The sequence below is a fragment of the Sapajus apella genome, unplaced genomic scaffold, assembly GCF_009761245.1.
Source record: "Sapajus apella isolate SASKATOON/1434 unplaced genomic scaffold, GSC_monkey_1.0 scaffold4, whole genome shotgun sequence".
NCBI classification, from domain to species: domain Eukaryota; kingdom Metazoa; phylum Chordata; class Mammalia; order Primates; family Cebidae; genus Sapajus; species Sapajus apella.
The window spans coordinates 16,736,233-16,749,918 of NW_022436944.1; the positions used below are offsets into that span (position 1 = coordinate 16,736,233).

The 13,686-nt window shown below is 35.5% G+C and overlaps 2 protein-coding genes across 9 annotated transcripts in view; one reads left to right on the forward strand and one right to left on the reverse strand.

Annotated features, from left to right (window-relative positions):
- MED12L (mediator complex subunit 12L) overlaps positions 1–13,686 on the reverse strand; it is a 363,897-nt gene that overhangs the window by 79,675 nt on the left and 270,536 nt on the right. For all 7 annotated transcript variants that reach the window (XM_032263096.1, XM_032263069.1, XM_032263086.1 and 4 more), the window contains 4 exons: positions 7,942–8,089; positions 2,979–3,097; positions 2,193–2,336; positions 865–1,028 (listed from right to left, as the gene is read on the reverse strand). In XM_032263096.1, the coding sequence (XP_032118987.1) occupies positions 865–1,028; positions 2,193–2,336; positions 2,979–3,097; positions 7,942–8,089 (575 nt within the window). The remainder of the gene's footprint in view (positions 1–864; positions 1,029–2,192; positions 2,337–2,978; positions 3,098–7,941; positions 8,090–13,686) is intronic.
- P2RY12 (purinergic receptor P2Y12) overlaps positions 1–13,686 on the forward strand; it is a 47,032-nt gene that overhangs the window by 26,787 nt on the left and 6,559 nt on the right. The window contains exon 1 of one of the 2 annotated variants that reach the window (XM_032263168.1): positions 8,170–8,347. The exons of the other annotated variant lie outside the window; for it this stretch is intronic. The gene's annotated coding sequence lies outside the window, so the exon portion shown is untranslated. Of the gene's footprint in view, positions 1–8,169; positions 8,348–13,686 lie in introns of those variants that run through there. 2 annotated transcript variants of the gene reach the window in all.

Genomic DNA, 13,686 nt, shown 5'->3' on the forward strand with positions numbered 1-13,686 from the left:
GTAATTAATACAAATAAAAGGTAGCATTTCCTCTTCCCCAGAAGAGCTACTGTTAAACTGACATCATTCTAGAATAGCATATAAATTAATTACATGTGCTAGATAAAAAGAAAAAAAATGGTACTATGAAACCAAAGAACCCCAGGATTCTTTTGAGCTCACAAGGAAAAACTGAAGAGAAAGAAATAACAAGTTGTCTTTTTGTGTTTAAATAAAAAGCCCTGGAGAAAGGAGTGGAGAGTGGATAAAAAGCAGGATATGTAGGTTTTGAGAGCTCATTACACTAAATTTGGTGCCCTTAGCCTCAGTCTTTAATGGGGGCGATATTACCTAATTCTGTAGCCCAACTTCACTAGCAGAGTAAGTCCCAGCCTACAACCAAGAATGAAGTCATCTGTTCTAGGTTAATTCTTATCAAAACATATCTTTAATCAAAGAAATAAAATTGAAGAACCAAATTTCTAAGATGATAATGTATGCAAAGCTTATTTGGTGTTGCAGTCTGCAAATATAAACTGAAATTACATGAATAAAGAAGTTACACTATTCACTATTCATAATATGCCAGGATGCTGAGTAATATTAACCATAAAGTACTGTAAATGACTGGCTTTGTACTCTCAGAAACCAGGGAGAGGGAAGAAAGGTAAAGAGCAAGGGAGGAAGGAATCACGCGTTATTAGAAAGAACGTACTTTACATGCTTAGATCTCTTTTTCTGATCAATATTTTCTGGCAAGGGTGTTCTTTAACTTTTTTAATTAAAACATGTATCAGTATTATTTTTCTTTCAAAACCACTATAATATTCCACCACCAATTAGGCATTACAAGATTGGAAAAACAACGACATGCTATATACCAACCCTTCAAACACCTGGGCTGTCTGATCAGGATTCAGGATCAGACAACTGTGATAGCGCCTCAGAACAGCCACGATGCAGACACACAGTCCTGTTGTATAACTTCCTGCCAGGCTTGAGGATTTTAGCAGCAGTTCAGCTTCCACAACACTCAGTTCATTTAGTAACTACAACAGGAGAAAAGACTGAATAAAAATGCAGGTGCCAAAACAAACAGAAAAAACATTTATTTTTACAAACCATAAATACTGAGTCATTCCACTACAAATACATTCCCTGAATTTAACTTTCTCTTAAATTTTTAATCCTTTTCCAATTTATAGAGTTGTTCTTCTGTCTAGACATCAGGATGTATACAATCAGGAAGTACCCAGTGCCGAAATAAGGTACTGAAACTTTATGGCAGCACAAGGTTCTGGGCTGTGTAATTTTAGAAAATCTCACCCCTCACTTTTCTCCCCTTTCTCCTTCTTTTTAATAAAATGAAAGTTATTTGGGTTTATTTTCTTTTTGTTAACAAAGTTTGTATCTCCTTAGTATCTCCTATATAGTCAACAAAGGAAACCAAGTCTTATTTCTGTTTACTAATAACAGAAGACAAATAATGAACTCAAATGTTTATAAGAAATAACACAGTGTAGCAAATCAAATTATAAGGTTTGTTTGTTTTGGCTCTTAACCTAAAACATGTTCTATTATAAACAGCAAATAAACTTTCATCTTTCATTAAGCAAAATAACAAAAGAAACAGAAGAAACATTAGAAACATTAAAAACTGTCATGTTTTTAAATGGTATATATTTTGGCACCCATGATAATTATTGAATTGAAAACCATGAACACAATTATAAATAAAATGTTAGTTTAAGACTGTTAATTCACAATGTCTAAATTATTCAGAAATGTACTACGTCCCTAAAATAATGTTAATGCACAGCAATTGGTTCTTTATTTTTTTTTATTTTTTTTTTTTTAATTTTTTTTTGAGACAGGGCCTTGCTCTGTCCCACAGGCTTCAGCGCAGTTGTGTGATCATGGCTCATTGCATCTTTGACCTCCTGGGCTTAAGTGAGCCTCCTGCCTTAGCCTTCCAAGTAACTGGGACTACAGGCATGCATCCAGCTAAGTTTTAAATTTTTTGTGGAGATGGTGACTCACTATGCTGCCCAGGGGTAAAAACTCAATTCAAGCAATCCTCCTACCTCGGCCTCCCATAGTGCTGGAATTATAAGCACAAGTCACTGTGCCCAGCTAATTGGCTCACTTTAAATTGTACAATGCCTGGTGGATTTGCGTTCCTAAAAATAAGAGAAACATGGTCTCTTTGACACCTGTATTGCGAAGTCAATTAGTCCATTGATGTTCAGTGCTGGCTCCATGAGATCAAAGATGAGCTGAATGTGGTGAGCCAAAGGGAGATGATAGGATGTTCCTGACGCGAAGCTTGTGATTTGTTCTAGCACATTGTTAGAAATCTGGGCAAACAGAAGTGAAAATATTGTAAGATCAATATTGGAAATAATCTTTTACTAAGATAAAATATTTTTACTCTTTAAGACAGTTGAATTTATACATAACTACTTTGACAAAAGTCAAAACATATTTTTACAGAAACTAAAACTATGTACAAATAAGACAACTTTTTCATAACTATAATTTTTAAAAATATGGAAAGTTGTCATTAAGACCTAAATCTTAAGTATCCTAGTGGTAGAATAACTACAAATGTTATTTTTTAGATGCATCCATTAGAATATCAATGGATTTGTAAAGCAAAACAGATGTGTTTTCTTCTCAATTTCATAGTATTTTATTTCAATCATCAACAGACTTCTTATCAATCGCAATACAGGACCAAACTCTAATAACCTAAGTATTCCATTAGCTACTACTTTATATGTCACTGATTATTATAAGGAAGAAAAAATGTAGATAATAAAGATTAATCCTTCTGAGGAAGGCAACCTGACACTGCTCAACAGTCTGAGATATTTCTAAATATGTTTATAAAATATATATATAAAACCATTAAGGCTGAGAAAATATACTGCATGAAAAAAAATTTTAAGGAAATTAGAATATTGCAAATGCACAACAAAACAGCTTTAAATGGCTACCTGAGATGTCACTTGATGTTGATCAAAATACGAAAGGAGCTGAAGTTTTGTGAACACAGTCTCCAGGGTTGGAAATGTCTCTTGCTTGTTCTTCCTGGCTTTTTGTCCTTCATCCCCACCTACATAAACATTAAGCAGATCCATTATTTTAATAGAAGCTCTTGACATTTTTAATGGATACTTTTTTAAAAGTATAGCACACTTACAGAGACGTGCACAAATTCTATGAATTTCTACAAAATAAATACACTCACATAAGACTCGAATCACAAAATCACAGAATGGACTCTCGGAAACTCCCTCAGTCCTCTCTAGGTATGTCTCCCTCCCTAGAAGAACACAATCCTGTTATCTAACAACTTAGATTGTTACTCCCTACTCTGGAACTTTACATAAAGGAAATCATATAGTATATGCTTTTCACATCTGGTATCTTTCAATCAACAGTATGCTTTTAAAATTGATTCATACTGCTGAGGTAATTTTAATTTGTTGTAAAAATTAATATTCTCACTTATTTACAGTATTCGAAAGTGTGACTATACCACTATTTACTTATCCATTCTAGTGAATAGCTTCCAGATTTTAGCTATCATAAAAAGTGCCTTTATGAACATTTCTCACTAAATGAATTTTCAATTACAGTGATATCAACAATGAAGGTGGGGGGATCTCCTGGGCTCACTTTGACACAAACACATACTTCCTTGGCATCTTCTTTGGTAACTCACCTTGTTACTCTTCTGAAATGGTTTAATATATTTTTTTAAAAAGAAATTACATAATTCCTTTTTTAATGGCAGCAAAAAATTAAATCACTCCACATTAATGAAGAAATGCTACATTTACCAAATTATCATAAAGAGGTTTGAAGAAAATTTCAATTAAAAAAATAAACATTGCTTATTCTAGGGGTAATCTTCTTAACCGTTCTAAGAATAAGATCCAAAAATAGACTCAATCCTGTTATTAAATACTTTTAATATTTTGTATATACAAAGACATATCAAAAAACAAAAAGGAAAAGTTGCATATACGATTGATAATGTCATTACTAACACTGTGATTCAAAGTAGCTAAAGGCCCCCAAGAGAAGAGTTCTACTCCTCACAGTGTCTCCTCTTATTTAGGAAAGTTTAATTTCAGAGAACAAATGTGACTTTACAGATTTCTCTATTAAAGACACAAGAAATGAACAAGATTTCACTGAACTCAAAAATATTTTGCTAATGGCAAATGTAATGGTCTTAAAAAATAACATTAAAATAACAGAGGCTTCTCTTCCAACAATGAGCAACTAGTGGTTAGAGTCAAAAACAAAATAAAACAAAATACCACAAGGCTGGTTCTTTTCTAATTTCCTAAACAAACAAACTTTGATAGCAGAGTACATCAGAATTTAAATGTGCAGGGGTAACATAAGTTGCAAGCTTGTGCCACTTTTGGCCAGTAACACCAAATATAATGCAAAGAATACAAACTAACAAATTCATTAAGCCTGCTTCTTTTTTCAATATCTACTCTCAAAAGTACAAATTATATAGGGAATTTTGCCTTCACTGTACCTGTTCACATGTCATAAGCATGTTTAAAATATCCACGTTTTGAATTCTTCATTTACTAACATCTTTGATCCAAGGCTGAAGAGCTAACATTAATACATTCTGCGCACAAAATGCCTTAAAAGTTAAATTAATGGAGGTTGGGGAGGAATTCAGGAAAAAAAAAGTGAAATTAACGTATTCAGTTCTTCCTGGGACAAAACAAATAAAACTATAACAACAGACTTGATGAAATAGATCCTACTAAAAACTCCCAAGTGCACCTTTTTATTTGTGTGTGCTAGCAGATTCAATTTATCTACATATCGCTAACTTCTTAAAACCTTATCTAAAAGAATGTAATTGGTTCTTGGAAATTTATACTTTAAAAGCAAAATCTAAGAAATTAGTGGTGGTTCTAAATGAAATACTTTATTTTACTGATATTTACAGGACTATCAATATAGTCAATATATATTTTTCCTCAACTTTGTTAATTTGTTTTATAACATATTATTGCTCTTTTGTTGCTTATTTTGATTTTCATTTTTAAAAATCTTTAAGTCCTGAAACTTTAGCCTTTTAAAGGTTGTCATAGTAAACTTCTCTAATATTTTCAAAAGATACAGCCTTGACAACCAAAAGAAATAACTGGTCAATGCAAATGGAAAATGAACTTTCATCATTCAACTGGAAATGTTATTTAAACTTTATATCATAAATTCCCCTAGGCAAGACCTGGCTAATCTGACAACACTCCTAATGAACTGGTTCCTCAAAATATTATTTTCATGTGTTCCCAGAAATCAAATACATGCGAACACAAGCTCTGTTTTCCTTACCAGCATTCGTTTTGCTGAAAAAAGTGGGCATATTTCCAATAATCTGAAGTATGGTTAGCTAATTTCTTAAAATTAAGATTATTTACAAGACAGCAGCTCACTACATCCCAAATTAACAGCTTTCTGGTTAAGGATCTTTATCTAAAATGAAAGAAAGACAAAAATCCCCTCCCAACGATGTGGTTCCACGGGTGGTATTTCTGTTTACTGATACAGGTTGAGCATTCCTATTCTGAGACTCCAAAATCTGAAATGCTCCCAAATCTGAAACTTTTGAGTGCAGACATAATGTCACATTGGAAAATTCCACACTTGATCTCATGTGACAGGTCACAGTCAAAATGAAGGCACACAACACAGCTTATTCAGCATCCCCAAGAGAGAAATAATTTTCAGGATATGTATATAAAGTGTATATGAAACATAAATGAGTTTCATGTTTAGACTTGGGTCTCATCCCCAAGATTTCTCATTATATATGCAAATATTCAAAAATGTGAAAATATCCAAAATCCAAAACACTCTGGTCCCAAGCACTTCGTATAAGGAATACTTAACCTGTTTCTCATAAGGTGGCACAGTGGCCGGGCACAGTGGCTCACACCTGTAATCTCAACACTCCGGGAAGCTGAGGCGGGCGGATCACCATGAGGTCAGAAGTTCAAGACCAGCCTGACCAACATGGAGAAACCCCATCTCTACTAAAAATACAAAATTAGCTGGGCGTGGTGGCGCACCTATAATCACCAACTACTCCGGAGGCTGAGGCAGGAGAATCACTTGAACTGGGGAGGTGGAGGTTGTAGTGAGCTGAGATTGCACTCCAGCCTGGGTACCAGAGTGAGATTCTGTCTCCAAAAAAAAAAAAAACGCAGGACAGAACAACATTTTTCTCTTTGTGAGCTCATATGCTGGAATTGCCTATTTGAGGGACTGGTACAAACAGGACAAAGTGTAGTGTGGCATTAAAGAGCTGTGAAGGAAGTTAGTTGCCTCAAAAGAAAAGGATACAACATTGCTTCCTTCCCCGTCTCATTCCCCTCAGCCTTCTAAAAATAAAAGTTTCATAAGATCTAGAAAAAAGACCCTCTAAAAATAATTTAGATAAAATATGTATTACTGAACCTCCTGAAGGAAATACTGTCCCCTCCTTTCCAAGTATTCCAAAAGTAGTTTTAAATTTTCTTTGCTACCTAGTTTCAGGGCTTCTAAATTCAATCTTCTAAATGCAACTGTTTCCTGTTTTCTGTAAGAGAAAACAGCAAAACAACAGATAAACAGTTTTCTCAGCCAAAGCACTTGCTTTTTTCAAACTCAATAATGACAAGTCAACAAGAAGGTTTCATTTCCCTTCCATTACTCTTGGGTACCCCCTCAGAGAGCTGAAGTATTTCAAAGTCCTTAACCGGCAACACAAGGGAGTTAGGAAATTTGATGTGACTAACAGGAAGGATAACTTCCCCACTGTGTTCTGAGGACTGTCACCTCTGACATCAGATATCCAGAACACCATATGCAGACTGAAACACACTGCCCCTTGTACCATGTTTCTGCATGTGCACCATTACTGACCAAAAAGAAAGAGAACATATCTGCATTATTAAGATCTGTATTTTTCTCTAGTAAAGATCTAGGGTGGGCAAGCTCTAGCAATTTATCCTGCTAAAGTCTAAGAACTAGATCTCCTGTAGAGAGTCCATAAAAAAGTTATTATGTACTACAGAACACAGTAGGGCTCCTAGAGGTGGTTTATACCATATGTAGGAAGAATGTTGTTTACACAGGATAAACACAAACTTTCTTTCTCCTTCTGTGATTTAAGTATTAGAGAAATAAACACCAGTGGTGGTGGCAGGATACATAATGATATCATATTTAAAATAATCTGATTGCCTAATGAAATGAACAAGCCTTGAAAAGAATAATTAGGCAAACGTGAAGTGGACAATTAAAGAATTCCAATTATGCAATGTGGTGATACAACATAGAAGCACAGCTTCACTGTAAAAACTATGTCAAAAGGATGGGGAAAGAGTATTCCAACTGAAGAAGACATTATAGAGCAAAGATCAAATTTTCTTTTTTATTTGAAATTATTTGGTGATATAGTTATCACTACCTATTGCAATTATTTTTCTGAATCATGTAAGAAAAGATGAGCAAATATATTGTCCTGATTTTCAATTAACATGTAAATATGAGTGCCCCAGAACAAATGCTAACCACAAGCTTGGAAAATTAAGGTGAAAAAATAGAGAAATGGATCTCTTCCAGACTAAGCGTTTTCAACTCATTCTTCAGTACTTCATTTATTACTACTAAAGAAAATTTGAGAAGTATACCAAAAATAATAATAAATTACCTACACCTACCTATGGAATACAATATTTTAATACAAGTATTACTATAAATGGAAACAAGGCTTTACAATTTAAATGTGCTTGTTCACATTTAAATGTGACAGTCATTCAGGAGAGGAAACGCTCTGGTGACAGTGACATAGACCACTTTGATAAAGACTGTGCTCAGAGGGAAGGCCAAAGGCAACACAATGGGAGCAAATGCATTATGGTTCTTTACCCCCTGTCTCTGTGGTGCTCTTCTTATTTAGAATTTTCAGGATATCTTTGGTAATCTTCTTCAGCTGATGCCTTGCTTCATCACGCTCTTTGCCGACTCCATAGAGAAGGATTGTGCGCTGGTTACATTCATGACTTGAAGATTCATCCTGAAAAGCAGAAAATGCATTCTGAAACTCTTGTCTGCAGGGTTGGGGCTGCATTTCATATCCCTGAAATGCACTAACCACAGTACCTCCATGCTGGCTTGCGGTGATGGCATCCCGCCCTCCCTTCAATTCACCTCAACCTCCACTGGCAACACCCTTGTCTTTCCAGTTTGGAACCTGCTAACATTATTAAAAAAAAAAAGTGTCAACTGACCTGAAGTCTTAATAGAAGCACTTGATGTGGGCGTACCCTCCAGAGTAAGTTTTGGCTATTGAAAAACTTTTCATTGTTTAAAATTGAACATGGTATTAATTTCACATCATGTAACATAATGTCTAGTCATATTTTTCCCTTAAGGAAAATGTTATGTCTTCATAAGCTTGATTTTACATATAGCAATAGTAAATATTTACACTTAGGGAAAAAAATCTGGCTAGGATCCTCAAAATATTTATAAAAAATATTCCTAGACAGGGTGCAGTGGCTCATGTCTGTAATCCCAGCACTGTGGGAGGATTGCTTGAAGACAGGAGCTCAAGACCAGCCTGGAAAAGATAGACTTCGTCTCTACAAACTATATATATTTCATTTACTTCCAACATGACTGTGTGAGATACATGTATATTTATTTCCAAATGACAAAACAATAAGGTATGTAGGTGTCAATAGGTGTGAGGTAAACAGCTGAAAATTCAAACATGTTCTGACATCACTACTTTTCCCTTCTGGACCATCTTCTCACTGCCACCCCTCAGGCACAATAAATCCAAGCACTATTTTTTTTCCCACATGGGAAAGAAATTTAGTCACAGCCTAACAAAAACATACGCACACCACTGAACACATTCCTCAGCCAAAGTAACAGAGTCCAGCATGTGCCCTCTCTTGTGCCTGGCTCTGAATTTTTCTATGGCAGTATCTCTCTTGGATTTTATCATCTTCCATTTTTTTAGAAAATGCCCAGATCTATCCTTTGGTAAACCTCTTTTTCTTACTCTTTGTATATTTTTGCCCATGGCAAGCACTTAGCCTTCCCAACAGCATCCATCTTATCCTAAGGCAATTATATGAGGAAAGAACTCCTCCCAGAGAAAACAAACTGCACTGTGTTCTTAATTAGTAGTGGCGGCAACAAAGAGCAAAAACCTTACACTAGGAGAAGTCCAGTATTTGATCTGGAGTACTTTACATGTGTACTCTGCACAAAGTAGTATATTGCTTCTGCAGCCTTAAACAAAGAGCCTGTTTTCCAATTCTGTTACTTGGCTCTCGTCTTTTCGTCAGTCTTTCTCAGGCACACACTTGCCACTGCTTCCCAATGCACTGGTTCTTTTTTTATTATACACTACCAGAAATAAGCATTTATATACCCTGCCAATCTATCTTTCCATCCCCTACTCCTAAATGATTCTTAATGTTTCAGGTGTTCAAACTTGAATCAAAAAAAAAAAAAAAAAAAAAAAAAAAGCAGCAGCAGCAGCAAGAAGCAAGTTTCTTTTAGAAGCTGTTCTTACTTAATATCCTGGTACCTCTCCCAAATTTTCAAAAGATATTCCTAATCATAGGATATAACTGACGTAAGCAGTGATATCCCTACAGCTGGCTGCACATCTGAATGAGCCGAGCTGCTTGCTAATTTTTCATTTTCGTTGTTGCTACAGAGAATTACTGGTATATTTCTTTTTCTGTTGTTGTTTGGTGGGTTGTGTACATATAAACCTTAGGAAGGAGAAAGAAGGGCACTAAGAAAATTATAAAACATGAAGGCAGCGCCAGTCACATGCTTTGGCAATTGTTTTCAGTTAAGGCATATATCAAATGGTCCTAATGTAAATGTTTATGAGAAGTGTGATGACATCAGCAAAGTTATTCAATAACTGTTTATAGAATATCTACTTAAAGCAAGACAGAATGCTAGGAACCCTGAGAAAATACAAGGGTGAATGATTCCTGTCTTCAAGGAGCACAGATTCAATGTCATAAAAGTAGTATTTATAGACCTAGAAGCCCAAAGAGGGGTGGTGAAAGAAAGCATCCTGGAAAGAGCCACATGCTCCTCACAATTGCACAGGATCACCATGGCCCTAAATTTACCCATAATAGCCCATGCTTGGGGTAGGAGAGCTCTGACTGCATGCTGGTTGTGCCACTTGCCAAGTCCATGATCTAGAATAATGAACCTTCCTAAACCTCCGATTCTTCTTCTGAAAAATGGGGAAACATCCCTTCCTTGTAAGGTTTTTGTGGGGAAACCTGAGATAAAGTATGCAAAATGCTTAGGAGCATACTGGACAGTGTTCACTGCTGTTCATTCACATGCTAGGCTTCCACTCCTCTGCTGCATGTCCCACACAACCACACCGAACTGCATTACTCAGCATTTCACAAAGACTCTAGGGCATTTCTTCCCTTTGCTGTTGCTCGTCTTTGCACCTAAAATACTCTCATAGTGCAATTTCACTTGCTGAAATACTATGTACAAACACAGTGTCAGTTCCCTCACGCTATCACTCCGGTTTATTGAAAACCTCCCCACAGAAGGAGTAGGGAGGGGGAGTAGATTCTGGAGCGTTTATTAGTGTAATTCAATTATTTTCTAGGTATTTGTTTAATGTCTGTCTTCCTCATTAGTGTGTAAATTTTGTGAAAGACTCCGTGTCTGTTTTGTTTCATTTTTATAATCTCCTTAATGGGCAATGAGTTAGCATTTCATATTTGTTGAACACACTAAATGCAGAATAAATGGACTAATAAACGAACAGATAGTTAAAGGAATAGGGCAAACATGATGATAAGAACAAAAATTAGTTTTGTACGAAACTTTACCTGATGATTAGGTGCTGAGAAAAATGAAGGGGAGATGTGAGAGACAAAGCTAAAGTAAAAGAGTTTGTAGGGTGAACTAAGTTTTAGTGGTATGACTGAAGCCTAAGAAGCAAAATGAAGAGGTACCTAAGAAGTTAGGAAAGGATCGGGGGCTGAATCCAAGGAGTCAATGTTCATCTCATTGGACTTCAAGATTCACCCACTAGTTAAAATCTGCTGGAGGGAAAAAAAAAATATTAATCCAATATAAGGGCAGGGTACTTTTGAATTTACTTATAATTGCAAGTAATTTGAAGGGTAGGTAAAAGTGTGTAAATGTGCAGTAGTTGGTTTGATACAGGTCCTAACACAGAGGTGACAGCTCAGAGATAAGGACAATATGTCAAGTCCTGGGAGGGGTGCAAAACCTCCATGTTATGTTTAGGAAAGAAGAGCCAAGAGAGCTGAGATAGTGAAGGGGGTAAATAAGCCATCAAACAGTGCAGGTGCATTCTCCATAATTAATAATATGATAATGTGGAGTCACACAAGTCAGGGGAGGGGACACATAAGAAAGAGGGCCATCGACAATGTCCAATGAAGTCAAGAAATCACAGTGGACGTGACTTCCGACTTGTTTACTAAAAAATCATGTGTGAACCTCAAAAAAGAAGTTTCCCTAAAGTGGTAGGGGCTCAAAGTAGGAAACAAGGGGTTGAATTAAAAGGTGATGAAGAAATGGTGAGGGTAGGGAAGTGACCCACATTTACCAGGAGTTGGGCATGAAGAACAGCAGCTTGAGAGGAAAGAAAGAGTTATGAAAGATCATCAACAAACTCTTGTTTCAGACCTATCTTTCAAATAAACAAATTTCCATGGAGGAAATCGAGATTGGAGAATAGATCACCGAAAAAGGATGTAAGAGACAATGGCCTCTTACCTGGATTAATAAGGAAAGAAAGGAACATCTTTCTACTTAACCATAGGAAAATTAGTGAAAATACAAAGAAATTTTGAAGTGAAGAAGAAACTTAAAGAAACTTAAATTGTTCATCGGCCTTGATATGCACAGGGAGTTCAGCCAAGAAATAGTCATGAGTTGAGAATGAGGGGATAAAACTGAAAAGCAAAAGCAGCATGCAGCCGGCTGGAAAACAGTAACTGCTCAACCTCTATTTGGGGTGTAAAGACAGCATCTTTCTTCGCATTAATATTTTCGGGGAACTCATGATAGCTGTTACTATACTAGCCTTCAAAGAGGACAGGAAGAGGCATTTCAGAAGCTATTATTTTTCAAGAGCCTACAAGATTTGTTTACATCAGTCTTTTGTACAAGTCGAAAATGTATAAGCCTTCAAATAACAATTTATAGCAAATGAGAATAAAGTCAACCTAAGAAAATTTACCAATTATTTTCAAAAGTATCAATGATTTCTGCTCCTTCAACCTGGTGTTTAAACATCCTCAAGTTAATAGTTTTAAGTAATATTAATAATCTGAGATAAGCATCCAAAAATTACTCTCTTGTTTATTCCCTCAAGGATACAGTTGTTAGACAACGAAAAGCACAACTGGATAGTCTATATAGGAGATGTCAGGTTACCTCTTTTATTCTAGTCCACCTGCGGCTATTGAATTGAATGGGTCATCTCCCCCTGTAAAATGAGTCCTAAGGATCTCGTCCTTTAGATCAATTACTTTCTTTCTCCAGGTATTATCTCACACTCACAGAGACTTAACAGATGAAGAAATTAGAAGGATGCACGCCAAAAACCCTGGAAGGTTTGTTGTACTACACAAATTAAAATATGTCTCTTGAGCCAAATGTCCTTACAAAGAAGAAATGGAGTTAATGGAATTGAGGTCTTCTCTAATTCATGTTTATTTATTTAAAATAACTGATTAGAAATTTTGCCAAAATGTGTGTGTGTTGATAAAGATGTGATAATGATGGTGAGATGAGCAGAACTCGGTATTCTCATTTCATCTTATTCATATTTTCTGATATTTCAGCAATAATCCAATAATCATAGAATTTTTAAATTACTAATGTCCTTAAAGAAAAATGGAAAAATCTCACTTTCAATGTGCTTCCTTTCTTCCAAACACTAATAAAAAACAGATGAAGTAGATGTAATTGTCCTTCTGATAAAACAAAATAAGGCCCTTCATACTTCCCAGTACTCTCTAATTTTGTGTGCTCTAATTCAAACTCAAATCCAGTATATATCTTGAAGTAAACTTAACATAGCAACCTACCACATCTCTAAGAAAAGCAATAAAAACTAGTCTTTAGAGATAAATGCATTTAGTTAAAAATTTTCGCTTATTAAATAACTCTTAAAAGATGCCTTATAACACTGTTTCTTTCAGCAAAATCTTTCAACAGACCATTTTTTTGGGGGGGATAAAACAAGTTCATATAAATGTTCCATCAGGAATAAGCCTCTGAGCTGGGGAGGAAGAATGGGTGTGCACATGGATGAGGAAACGGTTATAGGAATGAAGACATTAAGAGGTTTTTTTTAATCATTAGTAACTATACATAAAGTGGAGTATATTTTCTGTAAATCAAGAAAATAGGAGGCTGATTTAACTAGATTTGTATATGAAATCTTTGTTCTACACAGCTTATAGTCCACAGTATGACTAACATTTATATATACTTGTCCTCTACTTACAAGCAAAATACTCAAGACTGGGATGTCAGATAACTGGGTCACAAAAGACAGCATTCTTTTTTGCAAAATACCTCAATGCCCAAGACTCGTTGTTTTTGGAACCTGTTGTA